Source organism: Eulemur rufifrons, chromosome 29, assembly GCF_041146395.1.
Source record: "Eulemur rufifrons isolate Redbay chromosome 29, OSU_ERuf_1, whole genome shotgun sequence".
Classification (NCBI taxonomy): domain Eukaryota; kingdom Metazoa; phylum Chordata; class Mammalia; order Primates; family Lemuridae; genus Eulemur; species Eulemur rufifrons.
Genome location: NC_091011.1, coordinates 92,715,600 through 92,742,346, shown reverse-complemented (window position 1 = coordinate 92,742,346; position 26,747 = coordinate 92,715,600). Strand labels below are relative to the sequence as shown.

At 36.4% G+C, this 26,747-nt stretch overlaps 1 protein-coding gene across 1 annotated transcript in view; it reads right to left on the bottom strand.

The window, feature by feature from the left end:
- The window catches only part of CNTNAP2 (contactin associated protein 2), a 1,217,706-nt gene extending 1,191,286 nt beyond the window's left edge, over positions 1-26,420 (bottom strand). The window contains exons 1-2 of the mRNA XM_069461685.1: positions 26,285-26,420; positions 24,816-24,926 (exon numbers count right to left, since the gene is read on the bottom strand). Of these exons, the coding sequence (XP_069317786.1) occupies positions 24,816-24,926; positions 26,285-26,420 (247 nt within the window). The remainder of the gene's footprint in view (positions 1-24,815; positions 24,927-26,284) is intronic.
- Positions 26,421-26,747: the final 327 nt, after the last annotated feature.

Sequence of the window (26,747 nt, the reverse complement as noted above, 5' to 3'; positions counted from 1 at the left end):
TGGTGCTTTAAGTCTACAGTGGCTGTTTTTTCATGCTCCATTATTTTGACAGTTTAGAATTCAAAGAACGTGGGCCACGTATGCATCATCAATATGCCATAGTTTGGTTTGAGATCTCACTGGTCACTTGTTCTTCTCTCTGATGCTGATAATTGGCTTGTATCTTTCTCATCCTCTCCTGCAGATCCCAATGCTATGATTTCTTCCTTTACTTTGCTGAGAGGAGAAACCTCCCACACACATCCTGGCTGTGTCCTCCCAGCCCATCGTGCCTGAAGTCTCCCCTGTGGCCTCTTGTTTGACTCCTGCGCTTTCACTGGAACTAAAAGAAATATTTCAGCCAGTAAGTGGTGCAGGTACTCTCAAAGATCCACTAGCAATGCCAAGCTGCAGAGGCTTGAGTACAAAGAATGACAAGGAGATCTTGTGGTACTAAATGGAGCTTCCCTGAAACTTCCTGAGGATCACAGAGGGTGGATTATGGGTAACGTGGTAGGAAAGGGTGGTGCACCATTGAGACCGGGGCTTTGTGTGGCTCTGACACTTTACAGCTGCTCTAGATCAGATGAGTGTTGGTATTTCTTGTTAATTAAACCTCTTTAAAAATTACGTATCAAATGTAGTTAGAAATGGTGTTTATGGGGCCCTTCAATATGATTTTTTTCCAGGTGCCAAATGGAGGATTAATGCCAAGTGATGTTTGTTGTGCCTGTAATTATTTTTATATTTACTTATAGCTAACCTGATATAACAAAAGATTTGATATAGCTAACATATCACATTTCAAATATTTATAGCTTTGTATCTTTTGCCTTACTACATTTTTCTATTCAGAAAGAAAACATGTATTTATCTCTCTCTCCTAGTAGATTAGAAGTTCCTAGAGGTCAAGGGCTGTATCTTACACATCTGTGCATCCTCCCGACACCAACCACAGAGTCTAGCCAAAAGCATTCAATAAGTACTTGTAGATTTGAAATGATTTAGGATCCCAAGGACAGAATACTTTTTTTAAATAAATGAGCATGAACTTTATAAACTTGAAGCAAAAATGCTCTTTGCCCAGCAAATAAATCATGCTATTTCTCCAGCATCTGAAGGTAGCATCAGTAGATTTTTGCTTTCTGTGACTAAAAATATGAACAATTGTTTTGCTATATCTCTTTTACAGAGGAGGAGAGCTTCTTATCTCCTGCTCCTCCCTTCTTAACTTGCTTTACTTGCCAGCCCATTTCTAAAACTGTGCCTGCACATATATAATCTAAAGATGCAGTCAAAAGGTGTAGGCTACTTCTGTGGATTTATCATGGGTAAAACTGAACAATGCTGAAGTCCAAAGGTAGAATTTTTATCTGTAAATTAAAAAACCTGTTTCAAACTTTAGCCTCAAAGAATTAAACTTTCCTACCACCTATTTCTCATTCTAGGAATGAAGAACCTTTGAAATCAAAGGGAGCTCTGCCAGGAGACAGGGAAACCAGATGAAGGAATTCAAAGCTTTAAACTGCATTCCAGCATTATTTGAAAATATGCAGCTCACATAAAACTATACTAAGGCTTTCCTCGGAGCATACATTTTAACACCTGTCTGAATATTGTATCATGCATACAGGGACACTTTTTTCCTAAATAATTCACTGCCACTTTTACAATTATTTTAATATTTCATGATTATATATTTAAAATTATGTGCATCTATATTTCCAGGAAGTGCAATCTACCAAGCTTCTGCTAGAGCAATCTCTGGCACTAAAACTCCTCTTGTAAGCACAGGCCACTTCTTGTTGTCTGCTTTTCATTTATTTAATTCAAATTTATTGAGGGCTAACAATGTGCCACAGACTTGAAGATGAAAATGCAGCATCGCTCTCTTTGATTGGCCCAAAATTCAAGACAAAGATGTGCAAACCAGAGATTATGTGCATTAAGGAATTTTTTCTTACCTCCTAAGCCCTTCCCTCTCCAGTCTACTCCATGTTCTTGCAACTACATTTTCGATATGGTTTTCATTTTTATCATACTCATGACTTATCCTCAGATGGTGTTCTCCTTACAAGTCTCTCAGTGGTTTCTGCAGCTTCCACTTTGCTGGGCATCTGGGGCAGTTAGTTTATTATTTCTTTATTTCTCTTATTTTTCTCTTACTATTAGGTGTTTTCAACATTCATGCCAGTTCAAGTATCACGACCTCCTCAATTACAACAATACCTATTTTACCTCCCCTTCTTAACTCCTGGCATTTACTTCCATGAGTGAAATTTAGACCTTTTCATTAAGACTTAAGTTTTTGTTACCTACAGGATCTCACATTTTTCCCTTTTCTCTTCTCAGGATAGTTAATCTTCCTTCACTTCTCTCCATATCACTTCTAGGAGAATTAATGTGTAAGTCTGTATCTCTGACTTCAGCCCTCTTCCAAATTCGAGAGCACACTGTCCACTGCCCACTATTTGTCTAAGGCTACTAATTAGTTGACCTCATGATAAGGAAATTACTCTAAAGAACCTAATCTAATCAAATGAGTAGAGTTTTTTCAAGCTGCTAGCAGAAGCAGTCAGAGAGATTCAAATTGTGAGAGATTTGATGTGAGTTCTCCATCGCTGAATACAACTGGGAACTCACTCCTACACTGCAAGGAACTGATCTGCCAACAATCTGAGTGAGCTGAAAAGCAGATTCTTCCTGGGGCCTACAAATAACTCGGTCCAGCTAACACACTATCACCTTGCGATACCTGGATCAGAGAATATAGTCCAGTCCTCCTGGACTTCTGATGTACAGAACTGTGAGATGATAAATGTGTATTGCTTTAAGCGACTAAGGTTATGATAATAATTTGTTATATAGCAGTAGAAAACTAATACAATAAGCACATTTTATCTAAACTAATTTTATTTCCGTACGTGTTTCCCATCCCTTTTCTATAGATGTGAATAGCACTGCAGTCCACCTAGCATGCTCACTGAGATTCACATGTGCCTTCCTCTCCAGGTCTGAGTAGCTGCCGAGAATCACTCAATCCATGTCATCTGCATCTCACTTTCCACTCTGTTCTCTTTACCATGATGCATTTAGGACCCCACTTATCTGCTGCTTGGTGGAGTGAAGCACTTTTCTAATTTGTATCACCACCTTCAGTCTATACCACACTGCCATTGAAAATTTCTTAACATCTGGGTTTAATCATGTCAATTTCTTTCCTGGAAAAATAAATAAAATGAATTACAAATCTCAGTTCTTTATTATGGCATTCACCACCACCTCACCATCTCTCTGGATCTAGCCAAATTTTAGTCAAATTGAACAGCCCGTCTTTCCCTGCAAATTTTCTGGATATTCCTACTTGTGTCTTTCTTGAAAACAAAAAGTATTTTATTTTGAATTAATCCTTCAATGTCTGGAGAAAATTCAATATTTTCATGAAACATATAATTTAACTTTGTATCTTCATTCCCAATATGAAAGGCCCCTCAGTAAATGTTTTCTCAACAGGCAAATAAATGCAGTCTCTCCTTGTTTTTCCTTGTGAAAGACGTTTTCTCAATGCATTGCTGGGGCACTTTATTTAGACTTCTCACACCCTGCATGTGGCATAACGTAATCTCTATTCTTGATACCTCCCTTACCTCACTGTAAAATTCCAAGCAGGGTGTCTTACTGTTCTCTGTATTTCCCAATAAATACTACAGGAGGTTGTACCTAATAGAGTTTAATATTTTTGGAATATATGTATATAGTTAACCAATTTAAACTCTGAGACTGCTTCTTGGATTTTACAACTGATACACTAGTACCATCATCTCTGTCAATTAAATAAGCCCTGGAGAGTTCTTTCTTGCAAAGCCCAGTGAGTCCTCTTCTATTATAGTTAACTTTCTGTGCCTAAGGACATTGCTGTGGCCAGACACAGCAACTCTAAACGATCTGCATATTTGGGCAATTTCAGAAGTTTGTTTTCTCAGCTTCCCTTGCGCTAAAATAGAGGCGTGTGACTTAATTTTTGTCCAACAGAGGGATGAACGCAAGACTTTGGATCTAAAGAAAAGGTTGAGAGGAAGCAGTTGTGTGTGGAACTGACTTCTGACAACAGTGGTGTCAGAGGCAGCTGGTCACCCAGGCTGCCCGGGGTCCTGGCATGCAGTGCCAGAGTCAGCTGGCATCTGGGGCAAAGGGTACAGCAGTGCTGGCTTCACTGAGGAGCCTGGGGAGGTCTGGGTGTTGTTCCTGCTGATGCATTTCAGTCTGACTGTGGCTCTCCAGAAGCTTCTGCAACTCTCTAACATCCTTTAACAAATCTTTTTGTTTAAATAGCTCTTGTGGCTACTATTGTTTACGATGAGAACCCTGAGTGATAGGTACCTAAGACTGGAGAAACATAATTATTAAAAAGAATATCCCATATTGGTTATTAATAATTACAAAAGCATTCTCTATAATTCAGAATTAGAATTGGTTCCATATTCATAAGTGTAGTGTGATACTATAATATTATTTATGTGCGGTCATTTAAAATATTTTTTGAAATTTAACAGATTTTCTAGAGTCTCATAATTACTTATATAGAGATTATGATGTGCCAGGAACTATACAAAATTTTATGCACACACTAACTCATTCAATCCTGAAAATATCTCTGTGAGATAGGTACAATGATCAAAGTGACCCCCATTTTACAAATGAGGAAATAGAATTCCAGAAATTTACCCACAAAATCACACAGCCTGTCAGTAGCAGAGAAAGGTTCAGACTTAGGTTGGCTAAAATTCCATGCTCTTAACCTCTAGAGTAATTTTGTGTGAAAGAGTCAGCTGCACTTGGTATTACCCTTGCACAGTTATTTTGAAGTATAGTCAGAGTTTTTTCACCCACTGTGTTCTGATATGTTTGAAAACAACCAGTCTCATCCTATTCAAGCTCTTCGGAAATGTGCTTATTTTAATGTGCATGTAGTTACATAGAATACAATGAGATAATTCGGAACATACTGAACTCAACTGTGCATAAAGAAACTACAGAGATAAAATATATTTCAGTCAACATTTATGAGCTACATCTTCTCTGCTGGACATGTTAGGTGCTGAGCATACATATGAAAATAGGACACAATAGTGTCCTCAAGGATAGACCACCTACATAATGACATCAACAAGCAAGTGACTAAGGATATTTCAATATTATATAGTCGACCAAAGATTTTATGGTCAAGGGAAGATTGCCAAATTCTAGACACTTTATTTTCAATTTCACTTAAAAAACAAAGCAACTCAGAGGACTTGATCTAAAACAAATACTTATCTTCACAGAAGGAGAGGCAAGTTCTAATAAATAAGAAGTTTGTATACAATATTTATCATTATTTCCATTATATCAGTCCAAATAATGTGGTCCATGTGAACCCAAAGTACCTCTTCACAATAAGGGGATCAAGTCTCATAAAAATAAGTATTTATGTATACTCTCTAGCATCTGTCATAACACTTAGCACATAAAAGGTGCTCGACAATATTTTCTGCAGCTGAACAAATACGAGAAAATTGCTACAACAGGTTGGAGGCCTTCTGGAACCCCTAGGTGAGTTTGAGAAGTTGGGAAATTATAATTTGGTTTTTGAAAAAAAGCCCCATGAGGACAATGACTATTTGTTTTATGAACATAAAACGGCACCAACAATAGTATCTGCCCATACAATATAAAAGTTATTTTATGAATTACCCTCAGTCTTTAGACAGAAATATTTCATGCCATATTTGCACCTGAGTGAAGTGCTAAATTATGTCAGATTGCCTGTTTCAGACACTATCCCCAAAAATATCAATTTAATTGTCATATCAATTGCTTCTAGGCGGCAACAATGGCTAATACAATATAAAATAAAAAGATTTAAGGCTGTGATAATTCATGTAATACATTTACACATGGATATACCTGAAAAAATATTTTTGGAGAACATGTTTCTCTGTCTTATCAACAGTCACAGGAACAGAGACTGATAAATGCAATGAACAGACAGATACCTTCTGAATGTCGCAGCCCACTCAGGATTTTCTTGAAATAGCTAGCATGCGGTCTTTTGCCAACAACTTTGTCTTAACCCAGTTCATTCTCGACAAAGCATACTCAATTATATCTGAAATACTTTGATTACACCATTTCCATGTTTTAAATCTCCTGTGGATCACAGATAATTCCAGGACAAAATCCGTATTAATCAGCCAGTCCCACACGATACTCAGGCATCTTCTGTCACCTCCCGTGTGGTCTTCTCCAGCATTCCTGAACACCCTTTTCCCTTATTCTTCTATAATTCAATGCTTTTTCATGTGCCAAACTGCCCTTTCTCATGCCACGTCCTTCCATGATCCCAAAAGAAAACTAGTAAGCCTTTTCTTAAAGGTGAAACTGGCCCACCCTTTTTCAGCGCAATCAAACTCACATATACTAAGAAGCAGCTTTGCTGAACGAGCACTTCACTTGCCCACGGGCCCTGCTAGAGGCACATTGCACGTATTAACTCACGTAATCCTCACAAGCGAATGAGAAACTCTGCATTCGTATTTCCATGGTACAGATGACGAAACTGAGCTTCAGTGAAATTAATCAACCTTTCCAAGGTTATTCAGCTTTTAAGTGGCCAAACTGTGTTCCTAATCTGGGAAGTCACAGTCCACCCTCTAACCCCCTACAGTATAGTACCCCTTCTTTAACTACACAACTCTGTTTCAGAAATTAGATCTTTCTCACCTTCATGTCCTGAGCTTCTACAGTAATCTCTTGCTTTTAGCAAGCACTCATACATTTACTGAGTGAATGGATTGTGAATGAGTAAACCAGAGGAAACACGGATCTCATTCTCTTTCTCTTAAGCTAGATAATAAGTTTTTCCTTATGGATTTTTAATGACTTTTTGAGTAACATAAACAAAAATATATGACCAAGAATAGGTCCACCAACTAATTTAAGACATAGAGTATCATCAGTCAGCACCTATGAAACTTCTAGTGTAGCTCTCCTCAATACCATCTCCCTCTCTCTGACTCGGGAGTAACCAATATTTTTTATTTTCAGGGAAGTATTCTTTTATGGTTTTATCACATATGTATATATTCCTAAAAATATACTGTTTTGTTTTACCTAGTTTTGAACTTCATTGTATATATTCTTCTATGACTTATTTTAATCAACATTATAGTTTGTGCATCATCCATGTTTATTTGTTCTGTATTCCCTTTGATTTTGAATTATATTTCATTATATAAAATGTAGCATACTTTTCTAACGGTAATGCTATTCATGGACATTTGGGTTGTTTCAGTTTTGGCTATTACCCACAAAGGTTCTTTGTACATTTTTGTATACATCTTCTGAATAAAAATGTGCAAGCTTTTTTCTAGAGCATTTTTTTATCATTGAAATTGCTGAAGCATAAGCTACGGACATGTCAGATTTACCAGGTAACAGCCAGACCTGTGTCTTTTTGTCTGCACATTGCCCTTAGGCTGCCAGAGCCCACCTTGCCTGGACATAAGGGGAGCAGGCACACGGGGACAATGAACCAATGGCTGAAGGCTGTAGGAGTGTAAATACTGCAGCTCCTCGCCCAGCTTTGGACAGCTCAGAGACGTGAGGGACTTGTCCTCAGAGCTTCCCTGTGGAATCTGAGCCAAGGTTACAGCCCATGGAATTTGGCACACTGACTTTATTTTCTGTCCCACTTCCTTGCTAGTTTTCCCTGGGAATTCTTTCATTTTCATACGAATTCTCATCTTAATAATAAAACACTTTGTACTTCTAATTTTTTGTACCTCAAATATTGATTTGTGGGGCAAGAGTATAGCATGGGAAATACTAAGTAAAGTCAGAAGCAAGAAGGGAGTCAGAATTAGCATAGTGCCAGCAAAATGTCAATACACAGAACTGAATTATTTAAAATATCACCAGCATAGATGGTGTTTTTCTCAATATTTACTAATTATGTTCTTATTTTCCACTCAGCTACATAATGTAAGAGATTGCTGTTTATCATGAGAACTTACATTTTTATCATCAATGTTCAGATTTTAGGGAAGAATAGTTATATTCATATACTTACATTGTGCCTGTGATTACATTTTCTTTAAAATTTGCACTGATAACTCTGCAAAGGCAGCGGGTGCCCTTGCTTTCTACTTTCTCTGACTATTCTGTTTTTAGCATATAAAGCTGTAGGTCATATTCAGAGATGCTGCATTTTAGAGCAGAACTTGATGAATATATAAGGTATTACATAATTGATATAGTTAATAAAAACCTATGCTATTAAATTCTTTAAAATAGGTATTTTCAAAGGTCACTTTTTTTTTTTTTTTTTTTGCTTTTTGCATGTGAAAATGATGCTTGGAATAGATCTTTGCTACTTCGAAGTACTCTGTTATTCTCTAGATGATCAATTGATATAATACATTCTGCTACCTGTGGTTTATTAGGGAAGCTTGGGGCATTTCATAGTATAGGGTAATACCTCTTGGTGGAAGAACACAGTTAGGCTTCAGTTTTTTAATCCTGGCTTCAATACTTATGACTGACACCTTGTGAAAATTATCTGTATATAAGTTTCCACCTCTGCAAAATCGTATCTACTCTATGACTATTAATACTTTAATCTTTATTCTGAGACTTTAAATCACTGCTGATATCCTCTAGGGCCATGTTATTTATGATTCCTATACTTTTCAGTAGAGGAATAATTGAATGACTTTTATTTTTAATGAGGTACATTATCCTTGCTAAAGAATGCATTCTCCTGTAATTATTAAATAATGTCCTTCTGTCACCTTCTAATCATCAATCCCTGTTAATTTAATAGAAATTATGCATAGGCAATGATTTGGACAGACTTTTTTACTGTGGCACTCAACAGAAGGTTGTATGTAACCTTTTGATATGTGGATGTAATATTATCTCTACACAGGTATCAGGCTTAGCCTAAACCAGAATAATTAATCCAAATACACATTGTTAGGGTTCAGCCCATGTCACAGACTATCCAAAGGCATGTAGTGCAATCTTCACAGAGAGAACGTCATTCTCTCTAACACTATGAGTCTATGTGGTTCCATCAGAAGGAATGTGCATCCTAGCTCCTTATCCCCAGCAGCAACTGTCTATAGGACCTGGTGACAGAGTTTTGACTGAGCAGAGCCCCATACAATCTCTAGAAACATCAGTAGTTTTATAACTATGTTCTGGAAAAGAAAGACAGATATGTCCTAGGGCCTCGCCTTCTTAAATAGTAAACAAAATTTCTTACCTGAAAGTAGTTTTCCTTTAAGGTCTCAGAGTTGTGATCCACATACTACCTATTCTTCATTAGCTACAAAAGCACACTGCCTGATATCCCCCCTGCTGGGAAAACCCAACAGCGGGCCAGTGGTTCGCTTGGTCCTTGGCTCCCACAACTGCCCCAAGGTCAGTGCTAGGACTGGATGCTACATCTCAGACACCCAGGAGAAACCTCCACACCATGAACTTCTCTGAAGAGTTTCCAGTGCTAAATAACAGCTACCCCATTCCTGCCTCTGCCATTATTTCTTTTCCTGATGAAATGAGGTTGCCCTATAGATTGATATTAAGCATGTAGCCTCCTCCTGAACCTCCCAAGTATTGTTACTGTGTTGTCTCCCAGCCACCACCTGGCTATAACTGAGTCCTGAGTCTCCCCACAGCTGTGTCACTGCATGTTGTTACGTACCGCAAATCCTGAGTCAACATTCCCAGGGACGTAGGTGGACCAATACATGTGGCTGTTGAGTTCTTGGCATGTGGTCAGAGAGACCACCACATGTCTGAGAGACCGAGGAACTAAATCTTTCTTATTTTATTTTAAATAATTTAAATTTATATTTAAAAATGGAAACTCCATTTATTGGACAACATTTAAGTATTTTGGGAGCAACTTGGCTGTGTGACTCTAGTTTTTCAACCATAAATATTATAAAACTTAAAGTATTTCTAATGGAAATTTAACTTCTGAATTGAGATGTGCTGTAAGTGTAAAATACACATAAGATTTTTAAAATTTAGTATGAAAAATGCAAAATATGAAACTGATACTTTTTGCATGGATTACAAATTGAAATGAAAATACTTTATTAGGTTAAGTAAAATATATCATAAAATGTATTTTACCTATTTCTTCTTACTTCGTTAAGACAGGTATTAGATAATTCAAATTTACATATATGGCTCACTTTATATTTTACCAGACAATGCTAACAGACTGTAATATATTCTGAACACAAAGTAGACAGTAAACAAGTATTTGTTAAATTACTGATGCCCACATAAGTAAATCCTCCTCTCATCAAGTAAGACAAGTGCCTATTTTCTTCTGATTTATACTCAGATGCTGCTTGAACATTCCCCAAATTTGGGGCTTGGGACACTCACAAATGTGCTTCAGACAAACAATGCCGTTGCTTAAGATGACCCCATCTCAGAGTCTCTAACAAGTTCCCTTGTCAACTTTTCAGAAGTTTTAATCCCACATGCAAACGCACCGTTAGTGGTGGCATGTGCTCAGCTACATGTACATTTATTAAGTGACTGGGCTCCCTCATTCTCTCTAATCTGAGCAACAGGTCAAGTCTTATTTTGGTACTTTATCTTGTCCATTAGGCCTTTCCAGGTCTTGACCTGCATCATTGTACATTAGAACTATTTGAGAAGACGATGGTTGAAGAAATCAATGTTGGTACCTTAGATCCTATTACCACCCTAATAGAATTGGTCTTAGGCCTATTTGTTCAGATTGCTTCTTTGACAAGACATAACCAATTGTACTAGGGTCAGCCTTGTTTTGTTTGGGTCATTTCACCTAAAATGTAAAGTTTAGATTTACATGCACCAGACTATATTTTTAAGCTTTTTTTTTTTTGTTCCTCATGTTAGATACAAGATGTCATATAATACAGAAAAAGAAGAGGAAAGATTGCTAATGTTCTCTCCCAGCCTGAATAACTCAGAGTTGTGTAAGTGCTTATGAATAATGAATGTCTAATTGAGGTGCCTGAAATATGAATAACTGTACTATTCCATACTTCAGGGAAATGTAGAATTCTCATTCAGCAACAGGGTTTTTATTTCCCCATTTCTGCCTTCTGTTGTTTTCACTGTTGAGTATAAAGTAGCACAGATAACACTTCAGCACTTGGGAAGGGATCAACATCACTTTTTTTTCTATTCTAACTAAACCACCCAAACAAAGAAAAAAAAAATGGTGGTGGGGGGGGATCATTATGAATTGAGAACAAAGGAACCTTAAATCTAGATTAATCCAATAAACACGAACAGAATCACACTGTTTAGATTTCAGGCTTAGTGAGAAATCTATTTGAATTTAAATTGTTGGCATTTCAGAAGCTGATTAACGTAATTCAGGCTGTTGACAAAACATCCTTCCTTTTATCACTCCTTAGTGAAACCTTCCATACCATTGATAAATTGCTAAGGAGAACTGATTATTTCCAAATGTACGTCATATCAATAGGAAAGTTCCAAAGAGCTCAAAATAAATTAATGTGAAACTGTAACAAAACGCCAGCATTCTTTCTGTTTTAGCCATTGACAGCATGCCTTCTCTGCTCTGTTTCTTTTCCCACTGCAGCAAGGGGCACAGAGTCCTTGTTGGCACCTGGAGCCTGTCCACTCACTCTTCTCCTTACTGGGAACCACAGAATGCTGCATTAAAGACTGAAGTACCCAATGCCTATCTCTAGACTCCTGGGTAGAAATCATTGACCAAACCATGCAAATGAGGCAGTATTTTTGTTGGAATTGCATTGTTTGGATGTATCCAATAAGTATCCTTAAAACTTGTCCACCTGGGTGTTTCCTCTGAAGTCTGGAGAGCCACCTTTTTTTTTTTGAGAGCCTAAAACTCATACTTGGGGAGGAATTTAGGCTGGTGGCAGGTTACACAGCCTCTCTCTTTTTCTCATGTCTGATGCTTAGTTTGTGCTCTTCCTTTTGGTATGAAACCAATAATCACTGTTTGTTGTTCAAAATACAAATATTTGGTTTCAAATTTTTCTTTTTCAACTGTAGAAATTCAAGTACAACAGCGTGCATTGACAACCAAAGGCATTTTATGCTTCTTTAAAATTCTCTTTAGAAAATTATTTTCCATCATCAATAATTAAGTCTTAAATTATATATAGAGAAGATAAATAACAGTAACTTTGAAAGAATTGGTCAAATGGTACTTTTTCTTTGCTTTACTTTGTCCAATACCTGATAAAAAGAAGTTTTTGGGGAAAAAAAAAATGGAATAAATTCCCTTGGGAGTCTCTATGGTTTTCCAGGAAGTATGGTCATTCTATAAACAATAACAAAAATGGAAGGGGAATTGTAACAATACTGAATCTTTTGTTTGGAATGGAAGAAAGCATTCAGTGATTGATAATGCTCACACAGTGGAGTATTGTTATTATTGATGTCACATTATTCCCATCTCACACACAACATAGATCCAGTTTATGGTGTATCTAGTAGATCTCAGACACTTTCCATTTTGTAGTTGAGTTTTATTCCTGTTATGCGTTTCCTTTCTCTTTGTACTGACTTGCTGCTTTTTCTCTATGTGTGTTTTGAATATTAAGAGTGTTAGTGACTTACAAAAATATTGCTTCTGTCAGATTCTAGCATATTGGTGCCGCATATCAGTAGTTTTTCCTGATTTCAATTCATTTCTGGAAGACAGAATGCTGGTCTCATTGTTTTGTTCTGATCTTTGCTGTTCTCACATATATAATATTTCAAGTACGATTATGTCTTTTTTGCCCACACCTCACATAATATAAATTCAAAAGTAATATTGAAGAAGTCTGGATTTTGGCTAGCTTTTTGGTAGGAAAAAATATGCTTTTCAAAACTATATCATTATATGAAAATAGTTAAAACAGAATCTTTTAGTTTCTGATTATTTAAACTATAAAAAACATGAAAAGAAATCACAAATGGAATTCTGAATGAAAATCTAGTCAGTATATCCTTTTCAGAAGTAGAAGAGAAATGTGTCTTTCGTGTTCTAAAGCACCAGTGGGAAAACTTTAGCTGCGCCCTATCACCAGCTCAAATATTATGCCAATTTTTCCTAAAGGAAAGCTCTCATGTAGACAGGGAAAGCATGTGGAGAATAGAGAAGTAGATAATTTTGAAGTCAGAAGACTTCATTTCAAATGCTTAAATCCGGTTTCTGTTAGCTGTGACCTCAGGCAAGAATCTAAACTTTTTTGAATCTCAGTTTTCTCATGCATAACACTGAGTTTTGTTATTTCTAATTTCTTCCTAGTGTTTTTGTAAGGATCAGATAAAATAATGTGTACATGCAGGCATTTATTTCAACATCTGTGAGTATCAACTCTGTCCTTGACACCATTCTAGATACTGAGTATTCACAGATAACGTGAGACACAGGTCTTGCTTCAGGTGACACTCACCCAGTCTCGTGGGGTCAGACAAGTACGTCTAAAATATAATCCTGTACAGTAAGTTCTGAGATAGAAAACAAACATGGGGAGCCTTGAAGTGACCAAGAAGAGCTACCTTATCTAGCCATCAATAATGACTTTGTGGGAAGGCGACAACTCAACTCATTACTGAAGGACAAGGAAGCTTAAAAAATCTTGATTCTGTGTATGAAGAATGACCTATCTAATAAAAATATGGAGACCAGTGGAAACTGCTTATAATTTAATACAGTTTAAATGTACGGTGTGTGGAAGCATCAGAGATATAGATGTGGTTGGGGCAGTGGTGACACCCTATGGTATTCTGGGCTTCTTGGGGGGACATGATTTTTGTGGACTGCCAGCACTTCCACAGTGAGGAAGAGGTCATCATTTCTGCCCTGCGTTCTTCTCCCTTTGGAGGAAGTTTAATCACCCGCCTGTGGGCACCCTACATGGGAACACCTGGCCTTATCAAAGTGTAAAAAGAAAATCTCTGGCAGCCACTCACTACTCTAATGCCACAGAAGCACGTGGTTTCTACGTCCACTCTCTAGAACACTCAGGGAGGAAGAGCAGAGGAATCAGCAATACTTTTCATCACCCTAACAGTAGATCCTATAAGGATCATCTGGTGGTCTAAGCAAAGGATTGAAAACACAAAACTAACAAAATAAACAAATGAAATTCAAGCATCCATTCAAATACATATGTGCCAGACACTGACTAATCCTAAGCAAAGGATTGAAAACACAAAACTAAGAAAATAAACAAATGAAACTCAAGCATTCATTCAAATACATATGTGCCAGACACTGACAAAACATGCTTAATTATGCATTGTTCATACCTACGCTCAGGCACAAACCTTCTACAGAATAATTCCCTGGAAGGCAGAATAGCTTTCCTGATTTCAGATGCCAGGTGATATGGAGGTAACAGACATAATTCAGACAAGCAACCTCCCACTCATAGTACTCCCCACCAATTTTAAAGCAGAAAACAGACACAAAGGAAGTAAATTCCAGAAGCTTCTGAGAATGAAAACAAAGCAAAATAAAAATGTGAATTCCTTACACCACTAAGAAAATAAAAATAGCTAAGAAAAAGTAAAATAAAAGTGATCTTTAGGTGGAAACCTGGAGAATAAAGCTTTCTACACTTTGTGTTTACATTTTAATGTTAAAGAGGCAAGAACAATAAAAATAGACTATCTTAAATGTCATGGTTTATTGTCAGCAATATTCATGTCAAACATATATCTTGGTTTTAAAGCAAAGGGATGAGTAAACAATGTTGATTGCTCATTTTCAGAGTACAGAAAAGGCATCTAACAAAGGCTAGACTGCTTTGAATTGTTATTAGTGACAATATTTTTAGAATTAGTTTTGGAAGGCATGAGTATAAAAGAGAGAGCAATTTTATTTTTCTTAATTCTTTCCAAAGGAAAATATGTGAAAAAAATGTCATTAATTTGCTAAGAGTATTAAGACAAGGGTCTATTCATTCTAATAAGTATGACCTAACCAGGCTGCTAAGAGAGCCATTATTAGATTAAATCCTTCCAATTGCTTTTTGGAAATAATTTGGCATGTTTTTCTTTTGATAAATAAAATAAAGAAAAGCAGCAAAGAGTCACAAAAGCATGGAACTTCCTCTAATCATAGGAGAGTAGATATTGAAGAATAGAGAGTCACTCATTTGGTATAGAGGAATTGTAATTTTAAGGTTCGAAGTACATTTCTGACACGTGCAGTTGTTTGTGCCCTAACCTTGTCTAATGGATAAACCCTGTTCAGTGCCACTCACTGACCAGCTGATGTGAGCTGCCCAGACAGCCACTTGTGGACCTACCCTCCCTGTTCCTGGTCTGCCTTTTATCTCAAAGGCCACACTGCTGCAACTGGGACACAATGTATTTCTTGAGGGCCAGACACAGTGGTAAGGACTAATAGCAAATGTTCTGGTACCTAACAGCATTCACAAGTTTAAGGCCTCATATATGAAAAAAATATCCTGAGATGAGGGGGGCATGTTTTATCAAGTCAACATCATTATCCAGATGCTCCTTTTTCTACGATATTGGAAACATTAGAAGAACACTGGTACCAGGACACTCTTTGTAATTATTTTGAATGTTTGCTTTAAAAAATGAGATTTAATGTTTAGATTTATGAATGATCATAACTGTGTTGGTTATTGTTAATCATCGTCTGATACAGTCTGGACTCCCATTGGTTACAACAGTATCTAAACAACTTGGGAGATAAATTTTTGGAACAAGAAAAATATTAGTGAATACTTATTCTTGATTTAACAAATTGTTTATCCATAGAAGAAATGAGTATTTGAAGTTTAAAATTGGTAGGATAATATATGCAATAAATAATATTTTACATATTTGTTCATTCAGAAAAGATTCTTTGAGAGTTGAACATGTGTATGATACTTCACTAAAGTGTTTTGAGGTTGTGTAAAGAATTCTATTTTAAAATGAGTATTTCTGATAAGGTACAAATCATTCACATAAATTCTCCACCTTCTTGTTTGAGATGTGAAAAATACTAAAGCCTCTCTATAAAGAAAATTAGCAAACAGCAAAGGGAGACTAAAAGTTCATTCTCTAAAACATACCTTTGGCATATATTCTGGAATGGTTTAGAAAGAAAAATTCAATGTGTAAAAACTTTATATGATAAAGATTTTTCCCTGGTTATCCGGGCTATTTTCCAAGTTATTTCATAGAAAAGATCTCTATGCATAGAGGGAGACGTGGTCCAGACCACTAAGACTCTGTAATGCTCATCAGGTCAAGGCCAGGAAATTTTGATCCATGTTGGCTCTGAGGCACAAGTGTTCAGAGACGATAGGGTCCCAGAGATCACCTACTCAAAGTTTCTCTTTACAGAAATGAAGTCATTTGGCAAATGAACAAAGGTAGGAAAGGACCCAAGGTGCCTCCTATTGTAAAAGGAAAATCTAGATCCATATCAACAAACCTGCAAAGATATATTTATTCTTCACTCTTCTCAAAATAAATTTTTATTCAAATATATATATGTATATTTTATTTAAATATATTTCTTTGCTAAAGGTACAACTCCATATATCCTAAACATTATAGGACAAGTGCCAAAACAGAATGGGTTTCAGTACTGTGCTTAAAGTAAAATTACAAAACATATTATCATAATTGATTATTCACAGATGTCCCCCTCTTTTAGATAAGCAGCTATTAATTATGTGATATAAGGAGAGTGTTTGATAATTAATATCCCAGAGCCATTTCAAAGATGGCAGCAGTGATCAGTGTCACAGCACTGGTCCTAAGCCAGCTCATGATTCTCTCAGTGGCAAATATTAAGATAATTAGAATTTAGTACACAAATAGGAAAATAGCAACTTCCTAAAAATAATTAACTAAAATTTTCTTCAAATGTCCAAAATCTAAAAACTGTTTTTCTCCCATGAAATCCAGTTCACTCCGCGAAACCAAAAATCATCATGTTATTTTCAAAGAGCCTTTACAATTAGTACTTTGAAAACCACAATAGTGAACCCAGGGGACACAACTGTATTTCTAAGCATGTTAAACACACCCCATTTAAAGCACCTCCCCAAGTGTGAGTATATTCTGCTGGCTGTAAAGTTACTCCATGATAAAGAGGGTCTGAGAGTCTCCAACGGAAGACCACAGAACACAGTGTTTACCAAGGCTGGATTGATTGTGGAAATGTGTGTATACGTGTGTGTTCATAGCACATATTAACATCATGCATTTTGAGAGACACTACTATATGGAAAATGCTACAAAAACTTAGCACAGTTTCCATGGGGGAAACAAAAACAAGATGTTGAAATTTCAACATTATAAAATTTGATGCAATGGCAGAAAGATAATAATATTATTCGTAAATTAAAAAGGCATGCCCAAACAAAATACATGAGTCACTGCCTGTTGAATATGCTTCCAACATTCTCTCATTGTTAATATGTATCAAATAATACAAATATTTTATGTATTTCACGCTTAATTTTATAAAGCTCCCAGTGAAGACAAACTTTTCATTTATATTTGAGAATTGAAGTAAAAAGAATGAATTAAAATTTACAGTATCTGTTACAAGGCAACTCTTATTTAATTGGGAAGGTGCATACAGATTGTGAGGCTTTTAGAAGAAATCATTTAAAAGTTGTTTTTAAAGATATAGCCAGAATTTATAGGGCTGAGAAGGAAAAAGGTGATACCTTTTATTTTCCTTAATATCCTGAACAAATTTTTGTCTTATATGAGGATCAAAAAATTAGTATTAGTTTTTATGAGATCTATAGATTCTAAAAGATCTAATTCAAATGACATTAATATAAGAACAAAACAACACCTAAAAATCACTGGCACAATCTCTTTCATTTGAATTGAAAGGGGTTTAAGGTGAAAATACCTAGGGAACATTTAAGTTAATGTAAGTCATAGTCCGAGTATGCAAAAATAATTAAAATTATTTAAAATGTTATTTTTTAAATTTTTCAATTATTATGATAATAGTTTGTCTCAGATGATGGTGGGGGAAACACACACACATTGGAAAATACACAAATTCTAGCATTAACTATTTAGGGAGGCATTGCTTTTGTAATGACGAGGGTACTTCATTCAATCTTTGCTTTAAAATGTTCACATCTACAGTGTTGTTTTCAGGAGTTGGGAGTAATTGATGGGAAAGATACTAGTATTTAAGTGCAATATAGTTTGTGTAAATTACTTAATCTTCACAAGTCTGCTAAATTGCATAATTGATTCCATTTTAAAATATAAAGGGACAATACTTCCAGGATTACCCTGGTGTAATTAATTAATTGTGCTCTCTTTCCCTGTCAAAAATTCATGATCTAGATAATAAATTATACAGTAACCATAAAAATCAGGAAACCGAGATGCAGAAAGTTTAAAAAATTGACTAATACCATACTCATTCTTGGTGGACTCAGTACTGAACCCAGTTACGCATGAATAGGAGCCATTCTCTTTCCATTGCTCAGCATTGCCGCAGAGCAGACAAAAATCAGCAGATGTTTTCACGAGAGTAATTCAAACGTGAAGAAGTATAACCAGCCAAAATAGGAATGTCAAATATTCTGAAATGGTACATTAGAAATTCAGTCCTTTGAATTTTTCTGCTCTCAAGGATCTGCTCTTACAAGGCAAATGCTCCTAAGAGAGGTAGCACTGCACCAATTAATTTATACTTAAGTAATAAAGAATTGTTAGTGAGTAGGAAAAGGAAAAGACAAAGAAAATACAAAATGGGAAGGGCTAGAGAAGAGAAAGAGGGAAAATAGTGGAATGGAAGCTACAAAAACAGGACAGAAGCTCACCAATTGGGAACTTTAGTATATATCATAATTTAAGTCTTGATATCATATTCTAAAGGAAGAGCTTCCTAATGAAGGTTAAGAATACTGCCCAACCTGCTGATTCTGGCTGTCATGAGTGGGTCATGTGTAACAGAGGAATCCTGCAGGGACTAGAGACAGCAGAAGAGCACCAGCAGGAGGTGTTATTGCCACGAAGAGGGACAATGCCCTCATGGAAGCATTGTGGTTGCTTTTCTAATCCTTAGTATATCAGCTACAGTTCTGGGTTTAATTAGTCATGATAGATCTCTTTAATCTTTAAAGCTAAAAAGGGAAGAAAGAATAGAAAGCACAGGAAAAGAAAGTGTTAAATGTAACTAAGGGACAAGATAATTGACAGTGGAATAAAGGGAGAGGAGTTTACTTTCCAGGAGTAGCAGGAACAGACCTCTCTGAGCAGAGTAAATAATATGACTATTTGCTGAGCCACCTAGGAGCCTGCAAGAGGCAGTCCAACATCCAACACGTGCATGGAATTGCACATGTGCATGAAGTGTGAACTAGAGAAGAGATTGGTGTCATGCTAATTGCTAAAGATTCCTCTTGGCCAATAGGAAGCAATGGTTTGAGCAAACTGCAGCATCAAGGCATGGGGGCAATTATGCACTTCACTGCTGTATTTTAAGGAAAGGTGAAGACTGGAGTTCTCTTTAAAATACAAATGTGGACATCAAGACATCTATTCCAGTCATCTTTCCCATATCTGTTATGCACCTATTCCTCCCAGAAGTGATCACTAATTCTGTGGCCTATAGATGCAATCTGTTTTTGTTGCTGAAAGCAATAAAGGATATATAACATGAAAACAACACCACCCCGCAACATTTTGCCCTTTGGTTTAATAGAGAAGATGGCACATTCTTAAAATGGGAGACATTGTTCAAGAAGCAAATCTAAAAGAAATTGTCTCTGAGAGAGCAGCCAACATTGAAGGAGATACTAAGTAAATATGGATGGCATGAAGGTAAAAAGAAAGAAAATCATTCAAGCTCTACATTTGTTAAGAAACTCTTGAGATTTCACGATTGCATTTTTCCAGCTGTATAAGCATAAATCAGACTTGACTAAAACCTTCAACCTTATTCAGCCTCAGTTCTATCTTTGGGCTAATTCAAAAAGTCAGTACTGATATTGCTTCATCAGGTATAATCTAATACGAAGAGTGTCAGGTTTGAGTGCCAGACATGGATTTGTGTCCCTGTCCCTGCCCATTGCTCCCTAGCTATGCCATTTTAGAATGGAAAGTGCAGACACTCAGTTAATGTATTCTTTGGTTTCTTTATTTATTAATTTTAACCTGTAAAATGGAGGCAATAATAACTCTTTTTTTTTTTTTTTTTTTTTTTTAATCAGGAGGTTTTTTAAGTAACTAGGAAGAAAAAACGTACTCAAATGAGCTCAGCCAAAAGAAGGTGATTATTAGAAATAGAAAGGAATGTCTCAGGGACTAAAGTGGAAGTGCATCCAGAGATCATGGCGCACTGCAAGCAGAGACCTGAAGGAGACCAGGAATGAAGCCAGCAACTCTATCCCTCCCGCTCCATTTAGGTCCCCGTGGTCTGTACCTTCACTTCTACTGCACCTGCTTCACTTTTCTCTCATTGTCCTGTTTACACATGGCCCGTTGTAGTTTCCCCAATAGTCCTCTCCATTCCCAAATCTATGTCACATAGCCAATAAACCAGACAGATTCTAACAGCATCACTTTAGATCAGGTGTTTTCTCTAATTATCTGTGGCTAGTGGAGGGAAAAAAGGACCATGGGGTGGAATGGAGGCCCTTCTGGCAGTAGCAAAAGGATGATTTCCACGAAAGACACTTGAAATAAAAGGTCCAAAGTTTGCCCGAAGAATTGACTGGCATCTGCCGTTTGTCATTCTTTCTAACAAGGTTGTTATGAAGATTGAGGGTTTAGTTATGAAAGCATTTTATAATTTGTAACATGCTATATAAATGTAAGGTAGTGGCTTTGTACAAAACTCTCAAAGGTTTAATATCTGTGCTAACCTTGGAAAGAGTAATACAGCTAATTGTCACTGACTCAGAATGACACAATACTGGAAATCCTTCAAGGTGTTAGGAATGTGAAGATAAACCAGAATAGAGATCACAGGAATAAAGCGCTGTTACAAAATAACAACAACAAACTAAAAGTGGGCTCCAAAAGACATGATGTTAATAGACTTACACATGGATTTTTCATTTAAATGTCACATTGCCCCCCAGGTTTGTCATGTACTGGTCCCTGACATCAACATTGTAGCAGACAGATTTGGTTTGCAGGGACCCAAAAAATAAACTCAATTTTATAAATGCCTGACAAGCTGTCATCTAAATGTGTATTTGTGTTTATACTCTGCTTTTCTATGTATTTATATACTCTCTCTCCAAAATGTATTTGAGGAATATCATTTAAGTAAATAACAAAACTTGAAGCCAATGGTTATCAACATAATGCTTAACTGAATGGTTCTTTCTGTATTTGCATAATTATTATACGATGTTACTTTCTTATACTTTTCTGTATTCATATATGATCTTCTCACCTTCAGATGCTTATGTAATCCATGTATCAGATGACTCAGGCAACTTGTGAATTAAGAAAATGTAGCTCCAGGATTCTCCTCTTCCCTTGCATGTTGCGCCGCCCCCCCCCCCCCCCACATTTGGAATTTTCTACTGCCTTGATCTATCTTTTGAATATATAATATCACTCCATACTAAAGAAATCTATTTTTTATCAATTCAGATTATTAGCCACATATATCTTAGCATGAATTTCACCCGTTGTGGCTCCTCTCCCACAGGCATTTGCACGTGAAATTCCTGGTGGAATGTTTTGTTTATGAATATGACTATAATGATTCCCTTTTTAATTTTTCTTCCAGAGGATATAACCCTTTTCTCTGAGGCTAGCTAGCTTCCTTAACTCACACTGATGAGGCTGAACAGGGGTAGGGCTAGCCCCAGGTATGTCTCGTCTGTACAAGCAAAGCCAGAACAGCACGAGGGTGGAAATAGAGCTAGTTAGCTCACAGTTCAAAACAATTAGGGAGATAGTATGGGAGGGGTGCAGAGAACGAGTTATATGTCCTTATGCACAGCATACCACCAGCAAGCAAAGTGGGCTTTGGGAGCAAAAAAGTAAATAACTGAAGCTCCCCACATAACAAATGTTGATAAAATGGGCCTCAGTGAAGTCGAAACCTGTATTACAGGATACACAGTACCTTCTCCCCCAATATGATGATTTCATCCAAATGCATGACGATGCATTATATCAATAGTCAAAGACAGAGAAACTGCAGGTCAAACAGGTAAGAAACCATGACTTTTGCTTCATAGGTTTTTGCCTTTGAAATATCTTTTTTGGAAATATATTCTATCTATCATCTATGTAAAGATATGTATTCTATAAACTACAGATAAAATTACTATAAAGACATGACATTCCTCAATTCCCACCATCCAGGTTTGAAAAAAATGTTAATATTTTAGAAGTCTAATTTCAGATATCTCACTCTACATATATGAATAGATAAGTAGCTCTAAATGATAAGTGGTTGTACATCTTGTATAAGACACAAAAATTAACTTTAATAGAATTAAATGAGAACAAAAAACTATGTTTCTTCATAAGAGATATTCATTCCAAGAAAATCAAAGACAAAATAAATTTGCATCTAAAGTTTCAATATCTAGTGGCCTCCTGCTCTAGAAGGTTAGAAAGAAAAAAATCTAATTCCCAAAATTTGATATTTTCACATTTTTGCACCTGTAGCATTTATATTCTGTCCTGCAACTACAGCTCCTAAATGGTTTAGTTGCAGTGTTACATGGAAAAGCCATTCATTTGGCTGTGGTTTCTTTATCATAGTTAACTTTCAATGATCTAATTGCTGGCTACATTGTGTCATTTGCATTTCTAAAGTGCTGTACACTTAACATAACCTGATTTGCCCAGATTCACTAGGCAAGTCATATTCTTGTTGTATTTTCTCTCAAAACTTTCTAAAGTAACATTTTCTGACCCCTCTCTCTTCTAGTCCTCACAGTGTCTGCAGATCTCTCAGTATCACGGCACTTCTTTTAGGGAACATTGCATCTTCTTGCCATCTAGGAATATGTGGCATCTCTTTTCTCTTTTACAGTTTGTTCCAGATCTCCTGGTACTGGGCAGGTCTGTATCATAATTATTATTTGGGTATGGCCAGTTCTTCATCTCCTGTTTTTCTACCTATATTCATTTCGTTGTTGTTTCCAATGACTTTTATGGAAGAGGAATAAATTAAAAATTTCATTACTTTCACATCTTTAAGTAGAATTTTTGTTAATTATAGTAACTCAGCAACTCTCTCATGCCCAAAGCCTGATGAATATCAGGTTATAAAAAGATAAGCTGATTAATACTACATTAAATCAAACTATATTTTGTTAGTTATGTCCCTTTGCCTGTTTGTGTCTTCCACTAGGTCTTTTTACTGATTGAGACCTCCTCACACTTCTGTGAGTTTCTTGGATTATTCTGTATACATTAGTCCAGCTTTTTCTTATCTATTTTCTTCTCCATTTTAGGTTTTCTTCATCTCTCTAACACTTCCTTCTTTTCTGATGCAATATTTTCTTTCTTCTCCTCTTCTTTTTTTTGTTTTTCTTCCTCTTTTGGGTTTTCTCCTGCTCTATCTTTTCACCTGTTTGTTTTTGGTCCTTTCTTCTTCCTTCCTCCCTTCCTTCAGTCATTCCCTTTTATTTGTCATTTCTTGAATTGGCTGTGGTTTGAGATTATTTTAAGATTTAGTATTCCCTGTTTTTCCCAACTTTACTAAGGTATAACTGACAAGTAAAAATTTTATACATTTACAGTGTGCAACATGATGTTTTGGTGTATGTATACAGTGTGAAATAATTAATTCCAGATAATTAACATATCTGTCACCTTACATAGCTTTTCTTTTGTGGTGAGAATATTTAAGATCTGCTCTTTTAGCAATTTTCAGGTATACATTATTATTAACTGTAGTGACCATGCTGTACAATAAATCTCCAGAACTCATTTATCCTAACTGAAGCATTTTAACTTTTGATCAACATCTCCCCATTTCTTCTCCCTCCCTATCCCAGCCCCTGGCAACCATTTCTATTTTTACTAGATAAAAATCATGGGCCTTGTTGGCCGATTCACACTTATCTAAGAAAACATTGTTTTTACCCCTTTTAAGTTGCCATTCATTGATATTTATATCAGTGTTCCTTTGAAGCAAAAGAATTTTATGTTTCTGTCCCAAATTATGTTCTTTTACTCTCAATGAATTGCTGTCAACTTTGAAATTTCCATTTACTGATGAATACAATGACTTCAAAATTACAAACTCAGGTTGTAGCTGAACATGTTTAATATTTGTACAGTTTTTACAACAAAGCTAAATTCTAAGCACTGGTGGAAAACTTGCAAAGGGTCATATTTTTTTCATTTTGCATTTTCAATAGGAACTAAGCTCATAATAAAAAGAAAAAACACAGTAAATGCAAAATGCTCTTCTTCATACACTGTATACATGTTGAGTCAATTTTTTTTTTTTTTACTTCTTTCTAAATGATTTTCTAAGTAACTAGAATTCTCTTAAACTCAGAACATTTGTGCCATTTGAAATTTATCACCACAGGCAACTCCAAAATTTCTTCCACTGTGACTTACCATCTCTCACTTCCAGCCTAAATTTTCCTGTATTATTCTCCAATAGAAACTACACGAGAGGTTTAGAGTATCTAGGGATCTTTCAACAGAAGTGGCAAGAATAATTTTGGGTGCCTGCTAGCATCTGTTGTGTGATAATATGTACTTTTCAAATGTAGTCATAAATATAATACATTCTTATCTAACACACGAATTGACAAAGAAATCACAATTTTCCTTACCTCCTCGCTTGTTTATCTTGGCGTAACCAGGAGAATAGCTTCCCGACATGGACGAGGAGCTGCTGAAAGCCACGTGGGACAGTCCAGAGACCAGAGGTTCATCACATTTTTCTGAAAAGAAAAGAGAGATTAGGTAAAGATCTGTAATACTGATTGGTGTTGATTAAAATAATTAGTGAACATAGTACAAACTTTAAAACTCTTAAAACATTTAGCAAATGATCTCAATTTGGGCAACTCTATTATGCTAATTATAGTAAATCATAGGAGCAGTTTAAACAACCTTTTGATTTTCTTGAGTATAACTATAGCCAAGTGCATTATTCCAAAGGACCCCAACTCAGACCTGTTATCTAAGAATCACGATTAAAACTCAACTTGTTTTCATAGCAAGCTTTGGTATCTGGCATCTCCTGGAAATGTTCCGTATTTATACATTAAAGGGATAGAGGATTAGAAACATTGAGATTGGAGGAGGCAAGACAAGAAGGAATCTTACCAAAGTTTAAACATAAAAAATGGAGAGTTGCTAACCAACAGGTATAAAATTTCAGTTATGGAAGATGAATACTTTCTAGACGTCTGATGTCCAATATTGTATCTGTTGTACACCTAATGTGTATAATACATTTTAATGTGTACGCTTTTAACATACTGTACACTTACAAATCTGTTAAGAGCATAAATCTCATACTAAGAGTTCTTACTACAACTGGAAAAAAAAAAGAAATAGGTGTCAGTAAGGGAGAACACAGAATAATTGCCAGCTTAAAAAGTATTTAATATCACCATCTGAAAAATTAATCAGTTCCCATCATACTCAACCAATCAACTGCGTGGGAACCAGGCAATACCTCAATTCTATTTATAACACCTTCTGCACTTGGCTTTTATAATGTCATTAACATTTTTTTTCTCTCTTTCTTCACTAGCTGCTTGTTCTCTGATTCCTTTGATAGATCTTTCTCATTTTCCTAATGTCCAAAGGTCCCGAATGTTAGAGTGACCAGGACTCAACTTTTGGATCTCTTCTCAGCCTCCCCACCCTCTCTGGGAGATAGCGTTGAGGGATGTGTCTTCTCAAACCGGAACTTTCCAAATCCTACCACCCTCCTCACCTCAACAGCTACAGACTTGGCCCACGCAGCTTCTAAAGATGACTGTTGTAAAAGACTGAGTAGTTGTGCTGGGTCTTCCCTGGTTCCTCCATGGTCCTACTACACATAGTAGCCAAGGAGACACTTTTTAAAATGAAAACAGAAATGTGGCTGCTGCACTCAAAATGTCTCCTGACTTCTGATCTCAACTTGAAATACTGTTCAAAGCCTACAGTGGCTACCACGCTGTTCCCATCTCTTTCCCATGTCCTGTCCATTTCTGTCCATCCAACATGGCCTCCTCCTCCTTCCTTCAAGGGCAAGCCTGCTCCTGCTGCTGCCTTAGCAATTTCTTTCCCAAGTACTACGAGCCTCTTTCCTCTCTACTCCCAGGTCTCTGCTCAGCATCATCATCACCACTGCAGACGGGCTCTGCTAGTCCACCCGGCTGAAAGCGCATTCTGCTGCCGTGAGCCTCTGTACCCACAGCTGCCTTATTCTCCTTCATAGCACTTAGCACCCCCGGACATGCTAAGTTTTCACTCATTTAATTGTTTGGCTGCCTCTCTCTCCCACTAGACTGTAAGCTTCATGGGAATAAAGTTTATTGACAGTTTGCTTAATGCTTACTCTGCAGTGATCTGAACAATGCCTGGCACTTGGCACAAGCTCTAAAAACATTTGTAGAATGAATGAATGAATAAAAAACATAACCAACTAAGCTCAACAAATCTCAAAGAGCACAGAAGCACGGTACCAAAGCACAACATAGTACAACCTTAATTTTTAGAGAGGTGGTCTTAAATTCCCCCAAAATGTTTATGTATTCTCAGAA